The sequence below is a fragment of the Populus trichocarpa genome, chromosome 2, assembly GCF_000002775.5.
Source record: "Populus trichocarpa isolate Nisqually-1 chromosome 2, P.trichocarpa_v4.1, whole genome shotgun sequence".
In the NCBI taxonomy this organism is placed as follows: Eukaryota; Viridiplantae; Streptophyta; class Magnoliopsida; order Malpighiales; family Salicaceae; genus Populus; species Populus trichocarpa.
In genome coordinates, this window is record NC_037286.2 from 12,333,627 (window position 1) to 12,358,915 (window position 25,289).

Sequence of the window (25,289 nt, forward strand, 5' to 3'; positions counted from 1 at the left end):
AGAGAGAATCTTTCCTCCAATCCACGGAATCGTTCTTCTCTAACTTGCAGCGGAAGTGGGAGGATTTTACTTTAATTTTTTTTTTTTAGAATATGATTTTAAGTATTAGATCTACAAATCTACCCTTAATTCGAAAAACTAGAGAAATTTATGTGGTTGCGAGCATAATCTTACTACTAAAAGATTCCCTTCCTTTTTCTTCTAGTTCCCAAACCAAGCGAAAACAACTTCTTGATTCTCGTTCCTCCATTTTCTTTCCATCCAAACACAAAGGAGGGAATTTTTATTTTATTTTTTATCCCTTTCGTTTTCTTAATCTTCATCCCAAATAAAGTGTGGTGGTATTATTCTTCCAGGCAAGTAGGGTTATATAAGGCTTGAATCCGAATCTTATCCATTTTAGTCATAAGAACAGGACAATACTTGCAAGAAGCATTTGAATTTTGATGAAATTAAATTCTGGAATTGTTTAATACACCGCCTAAATTATTGAATTGGACAACGGAAAACAAATACAAATTTCTAAACATACAAGAAAATTCTTTAGGCATTTATGGTGCCAGGAGAAATTTAAGTGGTCAAAATGTTGATTTGATTCGAATCGCCGGATAGTTGTTGCTCTTCTTGTCCACCCCATTTTCGCATTCGTTCAGAAGCTTGTTCAACCTGAAAATTCAACTCTAAATCAAAGCCGAGGAACAAATAAAAAAGAGTAGAAACAGATGATCAAACATTTAATCATCTCTCTCTTTTTTTCCCGCAAGGTTAACTGATGGTGCATGATCACATGGAACAATAGACTAGAGTCATAAACATGGATGCAGCAATAATATTCATGTCCACAAAATCACAGTCAGGAAGTGTAAGCAAGTTACTCACCTCCTTGTTCCAGTTGGTTTTATAAACAATAAAAACAAGGATCAATGTCTGCAGGCAAGTCCCAATAATCATGCCTATCCAAATTCCCTGTAAGAAAGTAGTATTTAATAACAATACTGAACTACTCCAGTTTATTAACCAGGTCTGATCCATACTATATAGTTGCAGTTGCTTAACATTCCAGTTTAACTATGTTGGTTTGATCGTAAAGGTGATGAAAGAAGAATACCTTGACATGCAATTTTGTTTTGTAACCAAGAAGAAACCCTAGAGGAAGGCCGACAACGTAATAACAAAACAAGTTTATATAAGCCACCAAGGCTTGCCAGCCACCTCCCACAGCAACACCTGCATGTGATGTAAGTTATACGTACTGGCGAGGTTAATGTTGTTGTTTTCTTCAGAAAACAGTATCTCGGTATTCATCTCTCGTTTCCCTGTTTATTTTATAGAAACTTTCTATGAACAATTAAGGAAACATGCTTTTTAGATACAGTTTTATCTCAAAGTAGAAAACAAGTATCTTGGTTGGCTTATCTTGAAAATATTAAAAAGACATGAAAATGTTTTTCGATTTTCTAAGAAAATGGAGAATTAGACAAGAAAATAATTTTCATTTTCAGTTAATAAACACCCTTTTTTTAGTTTTCTATTTTTAATTTTTTTTTGAAAAATGAAAAAAAAATTCACAAGTAAACGCAACCTAATTATTCCATGGCTATCTATAGGGATTTTATATATATTGTTGGCATATTTATACCTGAGATTACTGGCTGAATGCTATTTAAGATCATGGTTATACCAAGAAGGTATGCTAAATTGGCCACCGCTTTTCTCATCTCTTCGCTAGCAGTAAAAATTATAGCAAAATGGTTCCTAGTTGCCAGAATAATCACTGCACAAAGGATCCCAATAAGGAGAGACTCAATGCATGTGACAATGACAGCGTATTTTGCAGCTCTCGGATGGCCTGATCCTAGCTCATTAGAAACTCGAACACTGCGAAATAAAGGAAAGCCCGTTGTTTCATGAGGAATGTTGACATCCAATGAAAGGGAGATATATAATCCTAATGCAAAAGGAAGCCAGAAAATGAGGTGAGGTTAGCTGTACCTTATAGCTGCATTGATTCCAATAAACAACATGCCTTCCCAACCATTGATGTTCATGCTGAGAAAGAAATTGAAGCCAAGATCAACGAACCAAAAATAGTCCCACTAACATGTCTCTAGTAATCAAATAGGAAATCTGTTTCTGCTTCTCTCAAGGTGCTTTTATTTGCTTTGGAAAATGTTTTCAAGTTTTCATTACTACTGTAAGATATGGAATGTGCACAGGAAGTGTTATTTCAGCGAAGGGGTTTCTCACCAGATAGAAAGGGACCCAACTGCGATGATAGGATCTTCAAGGTGTCCAGTAAGAACAATTATGGTCATAAAATACCAAATCTCCAGGCAAAGCATCACAGCTGAAGCTATGGAGAGCCGAACAAAAGCCCAAATGTCCTTAAAGGCTAACCAAGACAATCCTTTCCATCCGTCCTTGCACCAACCAACCACATAAGCTAACTGAGCCAAAGCAATGCCCCAAGATGAGATGTCATAAGCAATGGCAGCACCAGCCAAACCCCACTTGAATACGTTTATGAAGAGATAAAGCACCCCAATGTGTATGATCAAAGCTGCAAGGCCAATCCATGCCAAAACTCCAACCTTGCTTTGTGCCTGCAGGAACTTTTGAGTAGGGAAATTGATGGCTAACGAGAACATTTGAGGGATAACTTGAATAGTAAATTTTCCAGCAAGTTCTGCGATATCTTTTCGTTGTCCAAGCAGTTTTAGTACTGGAGTAGCAAATACATACAGCGGCAACAAGAATAAGCAAGCAACAAACAGAATTATCCATGATCTTTGCATGTACACTCCAAGTAAATTTACTTGCCCTGCTCCAAATGCTTGTCCACATAGCGTTTCAAGAGCACTGCCCATACCAAGCTGCATTTTAAATAAATCTAACAATTAGTGGATTGCTAGAACGGTAAAATGAAATCAAATGTGCGACACACCCTTTACATGGTCTCACAAATCAGAAGCTAAATTCCATTGCTTAAAGATGGATTTCAACAAGATAAATAAGTAGTCAATCATAAAGGTGCTGATCAAGAATTGGCTCCTTTTTTTTCCTTTTTCTTTCCTGCCAATGAAGTATGTGCTAGAAACTATGAATCTTGCCCCAACAGGTTTTCCCTAATCATTAACTTTCAATCAGATAATAAATGGTGTTTAGCCTACCGGTTCTCTCCCTTGTAAAGCATGAGAGGTGGGGTAAGAATTACTTTGAGCACCGCCCTTGATACCTTATGAACCAAGCAAAGGACTTTTATCCTTACTCTTGGCATCTATAAAGTTCATCTATAAATTTTAAACAGAGATCCTACCACGAATTTGAACCAAATGCAGAAAAAGATTCGAAAGGTTCAATGAATGTAAGATTAGGACACCCAACTTTGTTTTAGTTATCAAAACCAAACATTGGAAATTAAACTATAATGCAAATTCACTGCTTCAACAATAAATGACTAGAAGAAAACAAAAAGAGGATCCGAGGGAAGCTGACCAGGAAACCAAAAGAGAAATTTGCAATGACAGACAGAGAGATTGCAACCGCAGATAGCTCAATATCTCCAATGTGGCCAACGAAGATGTTCGTGAACGAGTTAACTCCGTAATTGCAAAGGATATTGAATGCTATGGGGCCTGCAATTGCCCATAACTTTGAAGATTCCAACAAACATATGTATTTTGCGTCCCCAAAGCCTATTGCAGGAGGATAATCTCCTCCCTGATCATTAGTGATCAACGTTGAAGGTGCAGGGTGGAGATCCGCAGTTTCAAGGAAATGGTGGTTATCCCTCACAAATGAATCACTTCTTGAGACACCATCAATAAAGGGAGAGGCACTAACTGACCTTAACTTTTCACTGGGGGGTGATCCAGCAGAGGATGAGCTACTGCTCTCCTCTGCTTTGGATTCTTCATTTCCTTTAGTATTCCCTATTTTTACTATACTTTCTGCTTTTCTTGTTTCTAAGATTAAGCTCAAGTTCTCTTGCTCTCGTTGATTATGTTTTTATTTTTATTTTTATTTTTAGCAAGCATAAAGAAGGATGTACCAATTTTTTCTAGAATGCTTGCTATAAACGAGGCTAGCCATGGAAAGAAACAAGAGGATAAAAATATGAGAGAAAGGGGGGGAATTTGACTTAGTCTTTGAGTTTAGGCGTCTAGTCAGTTTTCATTTATTTGCCAACAAAGAATGCTTGCCTAAAGTATCCTCGATAGACATGGTATGTGATGCTTGCCTAAAGTATCCTCGATAGACATGGTATGTGATGCTTGCGTAAAGTATCCTCGATAGACATGGTATGTGAGTCCCCATCTAGAGTTGTGCATTCATCATGTCTTGTCTTATTACCCTGTTGCTTAATTGTTCACGGCTAGTTAATTAATATATGCATATGGAAATCATGTCTTGCCTAGAAAAAGATTGTTTTTCTAACTATTTTTACTGTCTTTTTACGAGCTTGTTGTTAGAATGGTGATAAGGTGTCCTTACTTAATGCATGTTTTCAAAATTGCTTCCTCAACTCGTAAATTTCCGCCGTCAACCAACTCACCTCTCCACCTGCACCTATCCTTTCCTCCTCCCTCTACCAACGCAATAACCTTGTTCTGTCTCTCTTTGCCTTTCTCTTCTTTCCTTCTTCCCCCTTCCCTTTCCTCTCTCTCCTTCCTTATCCCCTTACCTTTCTCGCTGCCTCTCTCTCCTCCGCCAACACAACCACCATCTCTTCTCTCTATCTCCTCAACTCTCACCTTCGCCTTCTTTCCATTCTCATCCTCTCTTTTTCTCCCCTTTCCCCGTGTCTTTCCCTCCTCCCCCTTTTCCTTACAGGATATTTTAGGTATTAAGTGCAAAATTGACGAATCTGTCAACCACTTAACGATTATGGACTAATAAATTAGTTTTTGAAACTAGATGAATTGTTTAATTCATTTTCAAAAAATTATAGGTACTAATTTATAGTTACCTCTCCTTTTCTGCTACAATTGTTCAGAATGATTTTGATATAAGCCGAAGTCATCATGAGTTGCAATATCTTTTGTGATCTTTGAAAGTTGAAACATGAAAATGTTAATTATAATATGAGATGATATTCTGGAATCCAATATATCAAGGAATTTGAGTTTTTGAGTGTTTGAATAATAAATAATCATATATTTATGTTAATTTTTTATTATTCATAACTTGGGGTAAATAGGGTTAGTGACATAAATTTAAATTTATGTAAAACAATTATTTTTTATGGGATTTAAATACCTATTAATGATTAAGTCAATGATTTTATAGTGAAGAGTTATAGTAAATGAATAATAAAATTCTACGAACAAGAATGTTTGTTCTTAGTTCATGTATGATAAATGCTGATAATATATTGCAAAAGAGTGAAGATTGTCCTCCTTGTCTGAGTTGTTTAGAGAATATTTATAATCTTTATACCTTGAACTTTTTTCCTCTTATTCGAGGGGTTATAAGTCTTTTGCTTCTTCTCATCCAAGTGGTGGTGGGAGTGGACCCTTAAATCAACATTAATGTTGATGTAAGTGTCTTTTTACGTGGCATTAATGTTGATGGGAGTACCATGTGTTTATAGAAAAACAGCTCTATATCATTTTGTACATAATATTAATGTTGATGAGATCAACCTTTATAATTAACATTAATATTAATTGATATATGGACAACTCTTAAAGAACTTTTTGCCTATCTAGGGTGTAGAGAGATGATGATCCTAGATTTCTATGTTGGGTGCTAGGATAAAACACCAGTATGAGGGAATGAATTCTAGTATGAAATATATTTATCCATTAGTAGCTCCCCAAGTCTTTTCATATCTAATTCACAAAGATTTTGAAAATACCACTTGTTTTTTAAGAGAGATATTTTACCTTCCTTATGTGTTTTGTCTGCCCAATATAAAATTGTTGGGATTCTTGTGGCCAGATGTCACATTCTTAATGGAAAGGGTCTTCTCAAGAATAAAAAATACAGCTCACCTTTAATGCAACAATTGAGTAGGCTTTTAGGGATTTAAGATGACATGATGAGTCACTTATTCAACATTAAGGGTGATAAATTATCTCCTTTATAACCCTAGCTCTTTATCTCCTTCTTTCTTTTGCCTTTTCGCAGTTTTTGTCAAGTTTGATTTTGAAGATTTCTTGAGTAAATCATTCCTTTATCTTCACTTTGCACATCTTTCCTTTCCTTTTCTTTAGAAAAATAGACTCTCATAGGAGCAGATTTGGTTTTAGGAGCGAAGACATCACTTCTTTTAGTGCTTTAAGATATCATTAGGGGAGGGAGAGATAACTTCAAACTCTTGAGGATGATGCTCTTTAACACCTTGAGTGTTGGGGAGGTGGCCTTTGTCAATGGTCAGCAACCTGAAGCTTACATGGCTTAGTTGCCTTCTAAAAGATAAATGATTGGTAAGGAGGCAATGAATTTTACTCGGGGGTGCTTTGAAGCTACAACCCCCTGTGTATGTATGACTTAGGGTACTCTTTCCTCTCTAAGGGTTTGTTAGCGAGGTTTTCAGGTATTATAGGTTAGACTTATGACAACTACACCTTAATAAATGAGTGATCTTATCAGTATTTGACAAGTTTCTCAGGCTTGTTGGCATTTAGCCTATCATAAACCTTTTTAGGGTTTGTTACCAGTTGGTCAAATGAGATCGAACGCTAAGTATTTGAGATGCTAGAAAACGAGACCATTCATCTTAGTCATAGTCATTTTTCCTCACCGGTTTTACTAAAGAAAAAAGATGGCTCATAACATTTTTATATAGATTATAAAGCATTAAACAAAGCCATGATCAAGGATTGCTTTCCCATAATGACTATGAATGATATGACTGATAAGCTACACGATGCCAAGTGTTTTTATGAAATTGGATCTCCAAGCCCAATGTCATCAAATTCGAGTTCACTTGGAAGATGTGCACAATACTACTTTTTGAACTCATAATAGACATTATAAGTACTTGGTCATGGCTTTTGAATTGTGTAATGCATCATCAACATTCTAAACAACCATAAATGTCATTTTTTAAACCGTTATTATATAAGTTTGTTCTTGTGCTTTTTTATGATATTTTGATATATAATCGTTCATGAAAAATGCATTTAGAACACATTAAAGTTGTCTTTAAAATTTTACAAAGCCTATATATGATATATTATTTTTTACAATTTGGTCTTGAATCTTTTAAATTTTTTTTATTTTTTTTTGTTAATGTTATTATTCTTTTCAATTTAACCCTAAAATTTAAATTTTTTTTGTTTCCCTCTAATTTTTTTAATTTCAATTTTAATCTTTATTTTTTATTTTTAATCTTTTTGTGTAATATTTTTTTAAAAATTTCGTCCTTTAATGTTTCAGGGAATTATGGCAGCTTCAACAACGCGAATCCGAACTCAGTATGTACACATGAAATTAGGAACTTCTCCTTCAGTGATATGGATTGCGTAAAAAAGAATATACAAATCCGGAAATCCGTATCCTTGAAGAATCAGGATTAGATTCGCACTATAAATACAGGATACCTGAGGCGATTTATCTCACAAACCCATTCAAACAAACCTTAGAAGTTAGAACTCTCTCTCAGTGCTCTCTCTTTACGCACCAGCTTTCTTGCAACCCATATTCATTGTCTTCCAAGCGATCATGGCTAATTTCAGGAAAACAATACTGGTGGTTTCTTTCTTGACGACGGCTCTTTGCGGAGTCTCCATGGCTACCGTTTACCAAGTCGGTGACTCTGCTGGTTGGACAAGCATGGGTCAAGTGGATTACCAAGATTGGGCTGCCAACAAGAATTTTCACGTTGGTGATACTCTAGTCTTCAACTACAACAACCAATTCCACAACGTGAAGCAAGTGACGCATCAGGGTTTCGAGTCATGCAATGCAACATCACCAATAGCTACTTACACCAACGGCTCCGACACAGTCACTCTTGAAAAGCTTGGCCACTTCTACTTCATATGTGGTTACCCTGGTCACTGCCAAGCAGGACAAAAGATTGACATCCTGGTCGCTCCGGCAACTTCAAATTTGGGTCCTGCTCCGTTATCTCAGATCTCACCTAGTAGTGCTTCAACTCTTTCTTTTAGTAATCTTTCATGGGCTTCGGGTGTGCTGCTTGCAAGCTGTCTCTTGGGATTTGGCTATTAGGAAGGTTTTCGAGCTGCCTGCTTTTTACCAATCCGGAGGGCTTTTTTTATTTTTATTTTCTTTTTCGTTTTTAGCCCAAGACTTTTCTTTTCTTTTTTCTTATTATATTAATTAAGTAGCAAAACATGATTAATGGCAGATTCAAAGTATATGTTTCCTCTCTCTTTTTTTCGCTATATTAATTTTCTTTTTTATAAATGAGATTCATCATTAACTGCATGATGTCTTCAATGAAAATACAAGTCGTCCAGGACAACTGATGGCAGTATTGTTTCTTATTAGTTGATGGTAGATGGTCTCCCAAAACAGCACTGGTTGTGTTATTTTTCTAGTAAATTATTTAGATTCCAATAGTATTCTTAAAAAAGATTTAATAATATGAGTTATAATCTTGACCAATCAAATAAATTGATTTTATTTGAATAAGACAAAAAAAAAATATTTCGTCTTACTTAGCTTTATTGAAAAAAAAATTATTTTTTAATTATATAGAATGTGTTTCATTTTTATGAGGTTAATATGATTCATCTATAATTTTTTTATATATAGATTAAACTCATTTTTTAAAATAAAAACATTTATTTTTTTACAATTTTTAATCTGTGCAGCCTTACCCAAAAGTTTCTCCTTTTATTTTATTTAATAAATTTTATGTGTGTATTGGTTTATATGACATATTGATTTTCATAAATAAATTCATTACACATAACTGAATAAATGATTCATATTGCGTTATTAAATATCTTGATTTATATCCATCTCTTAATTTTTTTAATTTTTTTTAATTATTTTTAATGATTTTTTTTATTTACATAAATAATTATTAATTTATTTAATTAGATAATCGTATGAGTCTTTGAATTGTTTTAGAAAACAACTTGTATACTCAATGTTTTTTTAAAAGAAAAATTTACGATTATATATATATGTGTGTGTGTGTGTGTGTGTGTGTGTGTGTGATTTGTGGTTCTCAGTGCCTGAAAGTTGAAAAATCGTGTTAGAATTTTAGAGTTTTGTTTTTCCTCAAGTAGCTTATGATTTGTTTTTTAATAAATTAGCACAATTTTAAAAAATATAAATAAAATAGCATATTGAGTTATGTTATTTCAATGTAATAGTGTGACTTATTGAAATATAATCAAAATTATAAGTTTTTTTATTTTCAATATTTATTTCTTTTTTGATCAATTCTTTATCAGAAATTTTATTCCAAAATTTTTAGTTATTAAAATAACTAACGTCATTTTATTTATAATTGTTAATTAACCTACTAAGTTCAAAATTCTTATTAAAATTTAAATTGACCACAACTAACCTACTAAGAAACTTTATTAAAATTTAAATTGTTAACATAATTATTAATGAAAATACTAAGTTAAAAACAATTTGACTAGCTGCAACTAACCATTTTAATTAATAATTATCATAATTATTGAGAATAAAATAGCGTTAATAATCAATTATTTTGATTTGTAATGGATAAATATTATTTTAAATTTTAAATTAAACTAAAAATATAATATTTTAATAGGTTACGTGTTCCCGACAACATAATATATTGAATTTGTTGTTTAAATTTATCTATATGGTTGTGATGTTCTTCACAATACATCCATCAATGTCTTTTCTCTGATTATTTTTTGAAAAATTAACACTATCATTTTATAATTTGTTCAAAATTGCATTGCCTATTAAATTTTAAAAAATTACAATTTACATTCTAAAATTTAGTTCACTCATAATAATTGACATCTTGTAATGACACATCCAAAAAAAAAAATCAACAAAAATTATCTAATTATTTACATATATACTATTATTTTTTATTTAATATCTAAAAAGTCTTTCCATTAAATATTACAAATTTCACATTAATAAAAAAGACCTAGTCATCTTCCTTCACTCATCTTCCTCTAAGATACTGTTTATTTTTACGTTTTAAAAATGTTTTTGAAAAATTTTAAATTTTATTTTATTTTTTTCTTTGCTTCAAATTAATATTCTTTTATGTTTTTAAAATAATTTAATACGCTGATATCAAAAATAATTTTTTAAAAATAAAAAAAATTATTTTAATATATTTTTAAATAAAAAACATTTTAAAAATCAATCGAACCACACTTAAAATCTAACTGCCACCTTTCTTTTTCCTTTAATCCCTCACCAGCCACTCTCTCCAACCATAAACCCATATCCTCATCAAACCCACAATCCAGCCGAACTTCATAGCCACCACCTTCACTTCAAATAAACCAGGCGCACCCCACCACCAAGCGACCCAGGTCCCGGTGTCTGTCCTGCATTGACCTTATTAAACCAAATCATTCCAAAAATGGAAGTTTTGGTGATGAACAATTAACTGCTGTACCAAAATTCCTTGAAGCAAAAGGTGAAAATTTGACGGATTCCAGAGAAATTCACAAAATCTATTGGCATGCCTCCTGCATTGATCTTATTATCAACCTCCTGGGCCAGCAATGAACTTGGAGATTGCTTTTCATTAACTACAGTGGTGGAGAATTCATAATTAATTGAGCTGAACTTATAAAGCAAGCATGCAATTGAACAAAAGACAGGACAAAACAAAGTAATTACCATCTCCACTGTAATCAGGGTCCTTTCTACAGCTAAACAATTTTGGCTTTTTGGCAGGAGATTCCTGATTTTCACTCCCAGAAACAGATTTATCATCATTCTTCGCACCTGGTGCTTTACCGCATCGATCTTTTTCCTTGCTATTTTTCGAGTTATCATGTCATTATGAAAAGAAAGACAAAATGATAATTGAAGAGAGAGAAATTCTGTTCGGAGGAAAGAAAATTTCGTATTTCTCTTTTATTTGAGTTTCTAATGTATATTATATATGGGATAATTTGATTTTTTTTATTTGATTTCAGAGTTTATGTTAACCCGGAATGCAAGTTATAATTTTTTTAAACCTTGATACCGAATTATAGATATCAAAAGTAATTTTTTTAAAAAAAATTAACCCTACTATTTTGTAAAAAAGAAAGAAAAGAAAGTTGGCAAGTGTTCCCTAAAATTAAAAACACAGAATTTTATCAGTTCAAAAGTTCCTGAAGTCAACAATCTGCCACCTCGTTTGATCTTATAGTTTCATCCGACTTTAAATATTTGTGTTCAATCCAGAAGAATATCAGGATTTTATATAGTTCTAAAAATTATGACACTGCAATTCTAAGCAAAACATGTTTTCAAGTTATATTACCCACTGCCACTGTTGAAATATAAGAATCCAATAAACCTGCTACAGCAAAGACCATGAATGCTTTGATTGGGACAGTCACGACGAGAGAGGCGGCTATCTCTGAAAGCAGCCTCTCTAACAAGCTACAGCAAAGACCATGAATGCTTTGATTTGATCTATGTAGCAAATCCTTTTTCTTTTTTTGAAACGGATGTAGGAACTTCAGTTAGTAATAGCTAGTCTCTTACGGCTTTGTAGTCGATTGTGGTGTGGTGATTCAAAAGCAGCTGAGTGACTACCCCTGGAGATCAAATTACATTTAAAAAGAAAAGAAAAAACATTTTGTGATTTTATGGAATCATTGTTCACACATATAAATTTTTACTATGAATTATAATAATGCCATATTTTGTTTTGTCACTCAATTCTTTCGACTCTTGAATTTTATCATTTCAAATTACTTGATTGTTTCTGGGCAAGGTTCTCGTAATTTTGAAAAAAAAAAAAATGCTTGGTTGATACTTAGATTTGAAATAATTAAAGTAATGGGAACTGAATTTGAACATCATACAAATATTCAACTCTTTTTTCTTAAAAGAATCGAAGACTAAATTGCAAAAACATAGGAAAAATCAACCTTTTTTTTATCACTTAATTTTTTTAAAAAAACTTGGGCCTTTAGCATTGAATTTTATTTAGGATTGAACTTATCAATGTTTCTTGATTGCCTAGATATGGGGATACTACGATGTCGAGGAAAAATCTTAATGGCCGCTTGATGCTAGGTTTTGCAAAATAGAGCTCCATTTTATTGATCTAAAACAATTAAGGCTTGAGAAGCCAAATATAAAACTGAAAACAATTACATGGACTAAAGCCAATGAGTAGTGACAAAGTGGTTGGCGCTAGTGTATAAAAGACATCATGCTCAAACAATGCGTGTGACAACATATGGTATTAGAATGTTGCCTTCCTTGGTGGCTTTGAAAGCTTCTTAACAAGCCCTTATCGGTGGTGCGACACGTGTATATAATATTGGCACATGGAGTCTTGTTTTTTTTTCTTCTTCTCTCCTTAATTTCCGCATAAATTCTCTAAAAAAATACCAATGTGTTATGTTAAATTTAATCCTTGTTTTTTTCCCTTCAAATTCTTTCTTTTTTTCTCAATTACATCCTTCAATATTAGATTGATTGTTAATTACGCTTCATGATTTTTTTTAGTTTACCTTCTATGAGGTAATCTCATATTAATAATTCGAGTCACAAGTTTAAAAGTTAGTTTAGGTTGTCTTTTAGTCTTTCTCTAAGGTTCTTTTTTAAAATTGATTTTTTTTTCAATTTTATCCTTCAACATTATTTTTATTAGGAATTTGATTTCATAATTTATTTCTATTTTCATTCTAAAAGGTTATCTCAATTTCATTACATGGATCGCGGGTTTGATAAATTAACCGACCCGATTAATTTTTTTCATTGTTTTTTTAAATTGATTTTTCTTTTTAATTTTATGTATTGAGTTGGCTTGGAAATTGAACTCTATAATTTTTTCAAAGTTGCTTTTCACTAAGTTATTTATGAATTAAATTTTAATTTATAAATAACAAAAAAATCTTTTCTTTGATTTTGTTCATATATATAATTAGTTATTCTTACAATATTATGTTACAATCCTCGTAAAAACCAATATACGCTTCTAACTTTAAAATTTTAATTTATAATAATGGTATCAATTAAGAACATATAAACGCACTACCCAAAAGGAGAAATCCCCAGTGGAGTCGTCATTCTATCGCACGTCACTCACGTGATGTCGGTTGGCGATTTTTCGTTCGTTGGTTTGTTCTTTAGGAGTTGCCACCTAGTATTTGATTGAAGGCTACTAGAAAACCTGAATGTATTGGTCTTTATCAGAGATTCACGAGTAAGGGACAGGTTGTGGCTAGGGAAGGTATTAGCACCCCTAGTGCACCCTACCTAAAGTAAGCTGCTTCATGGGTTTTTTTTTTATGTGTTAAAGAAGTTTTTAAAAATTTTATCTTTTTATCAGATATTAGGAATATATCTTACATGTAAGTTCATAATTCTTAACCGTGAGCAAATCAAAACATTAAATTCTTCTTGTCTTTGCGGCTTTATCATAAAAAACATCCATAAAAAAAATACAACACACATTCACTTTTACTATGTTTTTTTTCTTTTTTTTTTCTACATCCACATTTGCAGGCTATAAATTATAAAAATTCAAAACTAAACAAAAAGTACATTAAACAACTTAAAATTTACAAAATAAACCCTCTAAAATTCAGAGCAATGCTGGGAAGACTTCTGGATCTTCAGGAACAGTGGCGGCACTTCTTCTCCACACGCCACCGCCACTGGCGGCGCCTGGGTTCACGCGCCGCCGCAGACAACGCTCAAGAAGCGTGTGGATCTAGCCTTAGCTTCCTCCCTTCTTCCTTCCCTCGCCGGTGGTGACAAGCAACGTCACCTGCGAAGCAAAGGAAACGCAACAAACAAACAATTTTGTTCGGTTTTAGATTTGTTCAAAGCCTTCTGTTCTCTTTTCCTCCCAGTTTGTTTTTTCCTTCTGCCGATGGCAGATCTGGTTGTTGCTGTTGTCCGGGGCCGCTAAAGCTGCGGTGGATATGGGAGGTGGTTGTCCGATCAGGGGGTTCGATTGGAAATGGATCTAGATCTACAAGTCCAGCCGTGTGCAGGTTGATGCTGGAGGGTCTACTTCGGGTCTTGACAAGCTGACTGGTGATGGTGTGAAGAAGAAACAAGAGGGGAGAGTGAAGGGGAACGACTCTGGGTCTGTCAGGTCTTTGTGGAGGTCGGTGTGTATAGAGGCTGAAGAAGGTAAGACCTGCTGGATGAGGGCAAAAGGAAATGGGGAAAAAATAGAGGTCGGTCTGTGGGGGGAAATGGAAAGGGAAACAGGGGGAAAGACTGCAATGGCAGAGAGGGCTAGAAGCTTTTGATCTCTGGTTCTCTTTGGCCGAAGGGAGGGGGGCGCTGGCTTTGGGAGGAAAGCCCGGTGAGCAAGGAAAGGCTTTGCTGGTGAGAGGGGGAGTGACTGTGAGAAGGAGATGGTGGCTGGAGAAAAGGAGCGACCAAGGAAGAAGAAAATCCCAAAACTAGAAGGGGTGCGGCTGCTTTTTTTGTTTTGCCAAGTGGGTGCAACCGGCTGGTTTGGAAGAGATGAGTTTTTAGGGTTAGGGTTTTTTTTGTGTTCTTTCCAAATGTGCAAAATTACCCCCCCTTGTGTATGTGTTGGAAACTTCTATTTATAGGAAAAAATGTTGTTAGGTCCCCAAACTTGGTCCCTCAACTTCTTTCTTTTTTTGTAAATTTGATTTTTCTTATCAACATCAACTCGAAAGAGAAAAATCATTGATTTCAAAAGGTTTTCTTATCAAAACGCATTTGACTTTTCATTTGTTATTTTTAAAATCAATGATTTTCCTCATTCGAGTTGATGTTGATAAAAAAAATCAAATTAACAAAAAAAAAGAAGAAGTTGAGGGACCAAGTTTGGGGACCTAACAACATTTTTACCTATAAATATAAGTTTCCAACACATACACAAGGGGGGGCAATTTTGCACATCTGGAGAGAATACAAAAAACCCTAACCCTAAAAATTCATCTCTTTCAAACCAGCCGGTCGCCCCCTCCTGGCCAAAAACAAAAAGTTGTCGCACTCCTGGCTTTGATTTTTCTCTCCCAAGCCCAGCACCTCTTTTCTTCATCCCCACACACGCCCGGCCACCACACATTTTCCTTTCCCAGTCGGCCACAATACAGCCCCTCACCAGACCTTCCCTCTCATGGCCAACACAGACAGAGACCATCTTCTACACCTCCCTTTCCCGGCCGGCTCACCTCAAGCCTCCCCTTTCCTACACACGGCTGAAACCGTCAACCCCACAACCATCCCCATCTTCAGACCAGCCAAGGCAGCCCTTCACTTTTCTCCTTCACCATCACCGGCTAGCTTGACAAGACCCGAATCAGACCCTCCAGTAACAGCCCGAACACAGCGGCGCCTGCCTTCCAGCCCGTAGCCAACAGATCTTCCCTCTTCTACCGGCCACAGATCCAGCTCCACTTCCAACCAAAATCACCGACCGAACCAGATCCCCCTTCATTCGGCCTCCGATAGCAATTGCCGACACCAACCCAAGATCAGACCAAACACAGCGGCGCATACAGACCCAGATTTGTCCGCCTTCTTCCCCCGCAGCAGCTCCCCCTCACAGCAAATCGAGGAAGAAAGAAGACCAAGAACAGATCTAAAAAGGGAAAGACAAACTAAAATCAACTAGTTGTTGCGATTTTGTTGTTTGTGCAGGTCACCGCCGGCGAGAAAAAGAAACCAAGAGGAAGCCTTTGCAGATCCCCCATGTCGCTTGTCTTTTACGGCCGCGCATGGAGAGAACGCGCCACCACGTTTCCTACAACCTCACAGGGCTGCCCGGCACTATTCTGAATTTTTTTTTGGTTTATTTTGTAAATTCCAAATTGTTTGATGTAATGTTTGTTTAGTTTTTTTTGAATTTTTATAATTTGTAACGTGCAAATGTGGATGTAAAAAAGGGAAAAGAAAAATGGTGAAAATGAGTTTTGTTTGTATTTTTTTTTTATTTATGGATGTTTTTTTATAATAAAATTGCAAAGAATAAAGAAGAATTTAATGTTTTGACTTACTCACGGTAAAAGATTATGAACTTACATGTAAGTCGTATTTCTAATATCCGATGAAAAGACAATTTTTAAACCTTTTTATCACATCAAATCGCGAAGCAGCTTACCTCAAGTAGGGTGTTAATACCTTCGTAAAGATGGGTTCTATTCATTATGTGAACATGGGTAGGTTTTCTACCTGGTCTCAAAAGGGTCTCATATCTGCCTAGTGACGATCTTCATAAAGATAGTGTAGGGGTGTTGCGAGAAATGGTTAAGGCATGTATACTCACCATTACCAAGCAGACACTCAGATATGAGTTGGGTGTTTCACGCATCTGAACCCTGACCAATAGTCATATGACAAATCGCTAGTTCTTCACCTAACTTAGAAGCTTGTGTGTGCTTTCAAAAATTAAAACATGTGATGCATGAGACAATTCTATAAAATGCACGGAAACAGAAACATTAACAAAAAGATAAAATTGCAAAAACTTAAACACATCAAATACACAAAGCTTAGTCCAATATTGTCATAAACAATACCTTCCCAAGTGGAGTCGTCATTCTGTCACGCATCACAGTGATATATGATTTTCCATATATTTTTTCAAAACACATGATATAAAGTTATTGATCAAATGATAAGCACATAACTAAACATTTTATAAACATAAAAGATATCTTGAATGGTTCATGTATACAATCATCCTGATTACTATTGATGTACTACTTATCATAAATCACTAATATATTTAATAACATAATTTATATTTTTATCACATGTATTAATTTTTAAATGTGATTTAAAAAAATAAAATTATTGGTCACATTTGTGAGATTCTTTGCATAAATTTTTTAGAATGTAATTTCATGATGTGCTAAAAAACATTAAAGAGATCATTTTTTTTAAAAAGTTCAAAAAAATAAAAAAGATTGTGTTGGGTACCTCAATAGGTGAAAAAAACACTTCAACTCCCCTGATTCGATCGGAAGTGAATGATGGTTATGGAGTTACCCAAGTCAGGTGCGAAAACATTAAAAAAAAAACACTGACCCAACCTGACCATTGACCATCCCTTCTACCAAATATCAAGGCCAATTCTTGAATTTCGGTTCAAAAAAATGTTGGAAAGAAGTTCCTAGAAATATGTTTCACTTAGTTTCCCAAAGAAGATCGTAGATAGAAAAGGTATTACAATTTTTATATAATACCAGAAACAAGGAATGGGAGGAGCTTATAAATTTGTGATCAGGCAATTGAAAGATACAAGGAATTGATATGCAGAAGCATGCATCTTAGGGGATGATACAAGATTTTTTCTTAAAATTAAACAGTAGACATACATCTAATGCCATGTCAATCTGAATTCACACAGTATACCTTTTTAAAAGAACAACTATACACAGCATACAACAAGCAAATAGAAAAGAATATGCAAAAGAAAGAGAAATATAGTATGCTAAAACAACATGGAAGACAGCACTGACCATTTGCTTTTTAACTTGAAGGTACATGGTTTGCATGTACTCCCTCCAACAACCGTGTAGTTATCTGCAGATCCATTTCATAACTAGCAACCGAGGTATTAACATGGTTATAGAGGCACAAACAGAGGAAAACCAGTTTCTATATAGTCCTAAAAGTTCATTCCTTTACTACCACTGAACTTCTCAAGAGGAGCCACACAAAATGATAATTTGACCCTTCAAACCAAGCAAGACCAAATTAAAAATGAACCTGTGGGCACTGTACCAGCCAGCAGTGAGACAGAATTGACACCATCCGCAGCCCACTAAAGTTGGCAAGCTGTTAACTGAAACAGCAAAAAAACCTCCATCTCAAAAAGCATTAGACAGCAACTAATTGTAGGTGTGGTCAATTATTACTTCCTGTAACATAAAAAAGCATAGTGCAAATAAATGTATAAAAAAACCATGAGTCAATAGCGAGTAGTAGAGTCATTCCACAAAAGCATGAAGAGTAAATTTTTTTCCCTCATATTTGCTTCTATCTTTTAAGTGAAACAACCAACTAAATAGCATATTCCTCAAGGGGATAACAAAGCGGCTATTTAGAAGGAATTCCAGATTACATCAATCATCTCATAGGTAATAAGAGAGCACTAAGATCATCCACTGACAGCACATAAGGTCATTTTACAAGAGGCAAACCTGGTCACATATGGGGCAGATGTCACTCCTTTCCATCCACTCTAGAATGCAGGAAAGGTGAAAATGATGTTCGCATTTCGTGATGTGTTTTGGATTCTCCAAGTCATACTCTGCAAATGCAAGCAGACAAAGCTGACTAATTACTTTTGGACAACTACACATCAATTCAGGAGACCTTGATTTACTTCTCTTTATCCAGAAAAACTGTAAAAACATAAATTGAAAACAGCATTTATCTCGTATGAGAAAAGGCACCACCACACCTTCAAGGCATATCGGACAAGCATCTTCTTCTGTTGCTGATGCAACAGGTTCATGGAATTTTTTCACGTCTGACTTCCTTGGGGAGAAAAGAAATGAACTAGCATGAGTTTTGCAGTCCAATTCTTCAAGATCTTCACATGTTGCCAAAGTTTCAAAACTACTGCGACTAATTATTTCCCTAACAGACTCAGAATCTGGTGATTGTGGACATCCCAAAACCACATCATATGGCAGAGGCACAGGAGGGGGGCGGAAAGTATCAGGCGTTGATGTATTCAAATTCAATTCAACAAGGAGACCTGCAGTGAATGCAGAGGCTGCAACATTGTGAGATGTTAAGGAGACATGCTCTTCCAAAGCTGGCGGACACTGCACAAGGATGTTATAAATTTCAAGATGATATTTTGTTAGCCAAAAGAACCTATATGAGCCCATTTTCAAGATATTTTGCTTGAAGTGGTAGTAGTTTTAGGCTATGTCATTGTAGAATGGAGTAGAAAAAAAGTGCAGAATACAAACTTTGAGTATCAGTCTGTTCTAAGAATTATTTATAATTGCATCTTACATCAGTTCTCTTACAGAATCTCAACAATAAAGCTCCCTCAAACCTATAGATTACAATTCAATTAAGCAATCATTCACAAAAATTGATCAATCAAATGGCACTTTTGAACAGCATCAAGGTTTTTCTCTATTTGGCTTGCTGTCATTCAAGGAACGGATTGTGAAATAGTGCAAGAATTAGAAAGCTAAAATTAGAGGCATGTTTTTAAGCTTATATTCATGGCTAAAACAACTGAGTTATAACATGTTCTGTCCCCTATATGTGCAACGTTGACCCTAAAATTCTCCCATTATCGCATAAAACATTCTCAAGAATAGCCTTTCCTTTCCCAATCCAAACTGATTGAACACCAAAGTGTAACATTTCACAGGTGTAACAGCCATTAAATAACCCCAGCTCCACTTCAAAACTATCTCTATAGCAGTGCATTTATATGAGGATAAACTGTAGCAAATGGGGAAAACCAAAAACGCCATCTTGTATGATAACAACCCCACCCAGTTTAAACCTCAAAGAGAGATCCTAAAACTCTAGCTAGTTCCGAATCCTATGCACAATTCCGAAAAGCACAACTTTCGCCCTGCAAGAACCCACATCCACTTCAACAGAAGCAAGAAACCATAATGACACAACATTAATGTCAACCAAAATCTACTAGAACAAACATGACCGGCAGATATCATATACATATACTTAGAGAGTAAGGATAAAGTAAATATTACTAACATAATAATAAACGGGCGTTCCGTTTAAATGAGGTTTCCTTGAAGAACAACAGCAACCTCCCATTCCCTGCAATCTTGTTTCTGTTATTCAATAAATGGTACCAATGGTTGTGGCATAGCTAAGCTACCTGTTATTTCCCATCAAAAGAACAGTATAGTTTATACGTGTCACTAATATCATCACCTTAAAAATCACAAAAACTAATAATACATAAGTTATTAGCAGACACTATCATGCGTCAAATTCGGAACCCAAATGGGCAAAGAGAAGAGATAAACCCTAATTTGAAAGGTCACAGAGATGCCTATATTAGAAAGAAAACTGTAATTTAAAAAGTTAAGAAAAAAAAGGAGAGGGAGAAGGAGAGTCTATCAGTACTAAAAGATGTGAAGGATGAAGCTTACCTGAAGAGAGACGCCGAAGCAAAATACGATTCGGTGAGAAGAAAGGGAGGGGAGGGGAGGGGAGGGGAGGGGAGGAGTGACTCTGCTTTTTGTAATTTTGTCTTTGTTGCTTTATACTTTTTTCTGTTGCTGCTTTCCTCACTGCGCACTCCACTCATTTTGATAATACAGACTCATTATCCCTGTGAGTCTGAGTTGAGTCGAGTCTTTTGCCTATTAATTAATTAATTAATGGAGTTAAGGTTGTAAAAAACATATTTTTAACACGGTATAAAAAATATAATATAAATAAAATAAATTGTAAAATCATAAGAAAATTTTATATGTATATAATATTCAAATATCTTAAAATAAATAATTTAAATAAAAATTTATACATGGTTCAAATACTTAAAAATATATAATTTAAATAAAAATAAATATATAATTTAAAAATACAATATAATTATCCATGTTGATAAATTTTCATTAGCTAACACTTAAAACTTCTGGAGATTTAAATTTTGCTTGATGATTTGAAATATAAAAAATTATATTACTTCTATGTTTTTGCACTCTCTATTCTCTCACAATTTACATTCCACATATCTAAGTTTCTTCCCATTTTCAAACTTCAACCAGAATTTAACTTTTATTGGATCTCCACCTTCTCCTAAAAAAATCACCTGCAAGTTTTCAAATGGCCTAAACCAAGAACGTGGAATATGGTCCCTGACTCCCTGGTATACACAGAATGTAAACTTTTTGACATTGCAGCAACAAAATCTATTTTTTCTTCAAGCATTTATGACAAGTTTTCTTTCCTCTGGAAAAGACACAAAATAACTGATAAATTTTCATGAGGACAAACTAAGTAGAATGTTGAATTAGTCCGTAGATAACAACTGGGATGCATAAAAGCTCAGATAACAACAACAAAAGTAAATGCATAAAGCTCATGGATCGACTGGCAGATCTCTCTTCATGATAATCTAGATCAGTTAATGTTTGTGAGGTTAGAAAGAAATGGAGTTATTATCTCAAAAGTCATAGGCTTTTGAAACCAGCCATTTAGACCTGCTTCCATGAAAGTTTGCTGTTGATCAGGAGCCTCAGCAGTACTCGAGGTGTAACCAATAATGTTGCTCTCCACACCCAAAGCTCGCAGTTCCCTTATTTCCTGTTTCAATTAAGAAGCAGGTGAATATGATGTTGATTGCTTCAGATGAGTAAAACTTGACAACTTGCATTACTTAGAAAAGTCGTTGATAATGGGAAAAAAAGAGAGTGTTGTTGATGAAGAGGAAGCCGCCGATCTCACAGTAGCTGGTTAATTGTTGAGAGAGCCTGAGACTGAGAGAAAGAGATTAGGGTAAATGTTGTATGTGGTGTGTGGCTATTGGCTGATGCTGATGTGGAGGGCTAGAATACTGCTATATATGTTTTATTTCGATGAAATCGTAAAATCGGTTTTAAACTCGTGATTTTATCAGATATTACCTGATTTTATTGATTTTATCTAATTTTAATTTAATTTTATTAATTTTTGAATTTCTAAAATAATTTAGCAACCTTAATATAAATTGACTTGTAAAAATATACGATTTTACAAGTTAACTAGTAAGTCTAACAACCTTGAATGGAGTATATTTTACAAAAATTACTACAACTTGATTATTATTAAATGGTTTAGCATTAACTGGATATATTGCATGTATTACACGTGTTAGTTAAAAAATTCAAAATAAAAAATATTAAGAATTTTAAAAAAAAATTCAAGTTATTAACTGAATTAATAATTTAAATAAAAATTACAACAACAATAAATAAACTAATAAAAAATAATAACAAAAATAAATTAGAAAACTCGATTTGAGTCCATCCGGAGTATAAAAAAATCTAATGTTAAAGGGTGAAACTAAAAAAAAAAATTAAAAAAAGCAAAAATCATCAATTAAAACAACCTAACACATTCAACTCAATTTTCCATAACTAAATCACAACATGCCAAGTTCCAAAACGCATGAGAATCATAATTAATCAATGTAGGAGTACGTAGTTCTTGCCTCTTACTAACAAGAATTCAAGAAGAAATTTGCAAAGAAAAACCATTTTTCTTCACCTTTTTTTTTCTCTTTCTCTTTCTAATTTCAACTTTCTCTTTCCAAGCATAAAAACTCTAGAAAAGCTTGAATCCCTCCTCTTAATCCATCGAAAACTCTCTTAACCACTTTAATTTAACTTATTTTTTGTGTTTTTCTTAAAGATTTATAGAAAGAAAATCAAAACCCTTATCTCCCCCCCTCTCTCTATTCTTGTTGTCGGTTATAAGGAGAAGAAAAAAACATGTATTTATAGGTTAGGATTTTCTTATTTACCACAATGCTTTTATGTCTAGTTCAGTATTTTTCATTTAACTCGATACCCGATCTCGACCCCTTTTTAAATTATCGAACATAAACATCTTTCTCCCTAAAGTTTTATTTCTAATTACTTAGAAATATTCCATTTATATTTCAAATTGACTTGTATCATTTCTGGGTTAAATGTTTTTTTTTTTAACTGGGGGTTTACAAAACAAATATGATGGGTTAGAGTAAACATGTAGTGCAGATTGGTTGGCGTGCGTGTTATTGATTACTTTTTATAAAAACTTGAGTTTAATTCATTGTAATCTTCTTATTAGTATAAGGTGTGATAAATATTTGTGAGATATTATCCATTATGAAAGTGTAAGTGACAATAAAACCACTTGAAAAAATCTTAGTTGTGAGCTATTGAAATGTTAAGATCTTAAGTCTTAAAAAAGATCATAAGTGTAGGGTTTTTTAATCTTAAACTCATGAAAAAATTAGATTATTTGTAAGGTCTCACTCACAAGTAGATCATGAGTGATTAGTGAATAATTGAACGATGACTCAATTAATGGAGTAGGCAAGATTGATCAAACCATCATAAATTTGATGTGTCTCTCTCACTCTTTATCTCTTTTACTTTATACACTTATACATTGAATAATTATACATGTGTATGATTGGTTATTTCAACAAAGTATAGGATATATATCAAGGAAAAATTTTAGCATACAACAAAAGAATATTGAACCTTAGTTTTGGCATTTTGAGGAGTTAAAGAATAAAAAAATTTAAGATATTAAATCTTAAATTAAGCTCCTAATTCACCTCTCTCGTAAGTGCTTTTAAAACTTTTGTTTTTCACCTTTCTAGTGATTATATAAAGGTTGTGGTTTATTGATCCAAAAGTCATACTCCCGCAACATCTTAATTGCAACTCAAACTTGTTATACAATAAATATTGTTTTTGTACTATATATTATTATGCATTTGCATTGTGGATGGAACTATTTGGTGAATTTTTGAACTATATATTACCATACATTTGCATTGTGGATGGAACTATTCGGTGAATAATGTTTTTTTTTTTCATTTTGATCATTGCACTTTATTATTTCTCAATTTCATCATTACATGTTATATTGGTATTTTTTTTTGTTCAGATTTTCTTTTCTTTGTATATTCTTATGAGTTCAAAATGTTTGATAAAAAAATCAAAACATAATTAGAGCTCAATTTAATGGAATCTAACTTTAATTTATAGTATAAAAAATAATACTATAAATCACTTTGATCCATAAAGATTGAACCTGTAAATGTTTGATCCTTTATATTTTTGTAATGTGTGTTTGACCTTAAACTTTATTTGTTTAACATTTTAATCTTTGTGTTTGACAAAAGATAGAGAAAGTCATTGGAAAAGGAAGGGTTAGAGAGAGGTCGGTTTGTCCCATTTCAAGAATAACAAAAGGATGATTTTGGTGTCAATAGGTTCATCTTGTTGAGAAGAGTGTCATTAAGATGTTTTAGAGTTTTTATCTCGCTAGTAAAAGTAGATTGGAGTTTGAGATATTTTTTAATTTGATTCAATTTTGGTTTTTTAAATTGATTGAAGAATGTTTTGATGTTAGACACAGGTTTAATAAGATTTTTAGAATGCCTATTATGTATTTTCGAGTGAAAGGGTTGAAAATAGTTTTATGAGGTTCCAAAACTTGGACTGAGAACTTCCCATCCATTGGTGGTGACTGGAATCTAAACTTGTAGACGATGCATCATACTACCAATATGAACTTGTCATTTACCTTTAAATAAATAAAAAAGGCCAAGCAAGGAAGGTTGTCTTTCTTTCCATTGGGCTAGTATGCATAGGCTCAACCTCTTAAGCCTGGACATTTAGCATTTGCTTGTAACCCTTTAGATCTTTTATTTTTCAAAAAAAAAATTAGATTTTAATTAAAATATATTATTAATAATTTGTAAAAAAAATGTTAAAACTCTTTCCATTCCTAACGTCTATTTTTTAATGTCAATTATTGATCCCACCATTCCATTCTCTTATAAGCCAAATATGCCATAAAAGATAACAACTCATTTCTGTTTTTCCTGATTGACTCAAATCATTAACAACCATTCATGAGTCAACCCACTTAACTAATTCTCACTCAGTCCATTATATCTACTCCAAAGTCCTAAAATTCACTACCAAAATGGGTTTTATTTACGAAGTAAAATGATTGCATTCATAAATTATAAATTTGAGATTTTATAATGTATCATATTTCCAAAATCATCTTGAATATTTATATGAAATGCAAGGAGATTAATAATACACATAGATTATTTGATGAAATGCTTGGGAGACATAATGTGGAATACTTTATTTACTAGCTTATTGATTACAAGCGTAATGATTATGAGTTAAGTATCTACATGGTCTTTTTTATTTTATAAAAATATTGTTTGATAAGATAGGTTATGATGTGATAACTATTAACAAGTTGCTTCACATTTCTTGAGTTAAATGATGTTAAGATTGGTAGAGAATTGCTTTGTTTTATAATGAAATTGGGTTTTGAGTTCAATTGTTTTATTAGTACTCTAGTTGATTTGTATGGAAAATATAGACCAATCAATGAAGTGAGGCATATTTTTGATGAAATATTATGTGAAGATTTGGTGCAATGATATGTGATATTTTTTAGCTACTGACAAATTGTAGTAAACCTCATGGATCTAAGCCTAT

General features: G+C 33.6%; 3 protein-coding genes and 1 long non-coding RNA gene across 8 annotated transcripts; 1 reads left to right on the plus strand and 3 right to left on the minus strand.

Moving 5' to 3' along the window:
* Positions 1-423: 423 nt before the first annotated feature.
* Positions 424-4,008, minus strand: LOC7497211 (protein DETOXIFICATION 34; the record flags this gene model as incomplete). The annotated part of the gene is made up of 7 exons (XM_002302558.4): positions 424-666; positions 880-966; positions 1,109-1,227; positions 1,640-1,878; positions 1,993-2,049; positions 2,248-2,873; positions 3,496-4,008. Coding segments are annotated over 7 exons (1,737 nt in total), but the record flags the coding sequence as incomplete, so codon positions are not given.
* A 3,392-nt stretch (positions 4,009-7,400) lies between these two features.
* LOC18096358 (mavicyanin) lies at positions 7,401-8,462 on the plus strand. Its single transcript, XM_006386542.3, has one exon. The coding sequence runs from the start codon at positions 7,672-7,674 to the stop codon at positions 8,179-8,181; it is 510 nt and encodes a 169-aa protein (XP_006386604.2). The 5' UTR covers positions 7,401-7,671; the 3' UTR covers positions 8,182-8,462.
* Positions 8,463-9,955: 1,493 nt separating this feature from the next.
* LOC112326643 (uncharacterized) lies at positions 9,956-14,888 on the minus strand. Its single transcript, XR_002980504.2, has 2 exons — positions 10,777-14,888; positions 9,956-10,685 (listed from the first exon to the last, which is right to left on the minus strand). It is a non-coding gene; the product is annotated as an uncharacterized LOC112326643 (long non-coding RNA).
* A 2,495-nt stretch (positions 14,889-17,383) lies between these two features.
* On the minus strand, positions 17,384-21,594 carry LOC7457351 (probable E3 ubiquitin-protein ligase RHB1A). 5 transcript variants are annotated; one of them, XM_024595746.2, is made up of 7 exons: positions 21,443-21,594; positions 21,267-21,369; positions 20,211-20,423; positions 19,807-19,933; positions 18,515-18,884; positions 18,252-18,361; positions 17,605-17,969 (listed from the first exon to the last, which is right to left on the minus strand). In XM_024595746.2, the coding sequence occupies exons 4-7, from the start codon at positions 19,867-19,869 to the stop codon at positions 17,940-17,942; spliced, it is 573 nt and encodes a 190-aa protein (XP_024451514.2). In that variant the 5' UTR covers positions 19,870-19,933; positions 20,211-20,423; positions 21,267-21,369; positions 21,443-21,594; the 3' UTR covers positions 17,605-17,939. The 5 variants fall into 5 exon arrangements, with proteins under 5 accessions (XP_052306526.1, XP_024451513.2, XP_024451514.2 ...); XM_024595747.2 differs by lacking the exon at positions 20,211-20,423; XM_052450566.1 differs by lacking the exons at positions 20,211-20,423; positions 21,267-21,369; positions 21,443-21,594 and having other exon boundaries at positions 17,384-17,893; positions 18,515-19,660.
* Between the last annotated feature and the right edge of the window lie 3,695 nt (positions 21,595-25,289).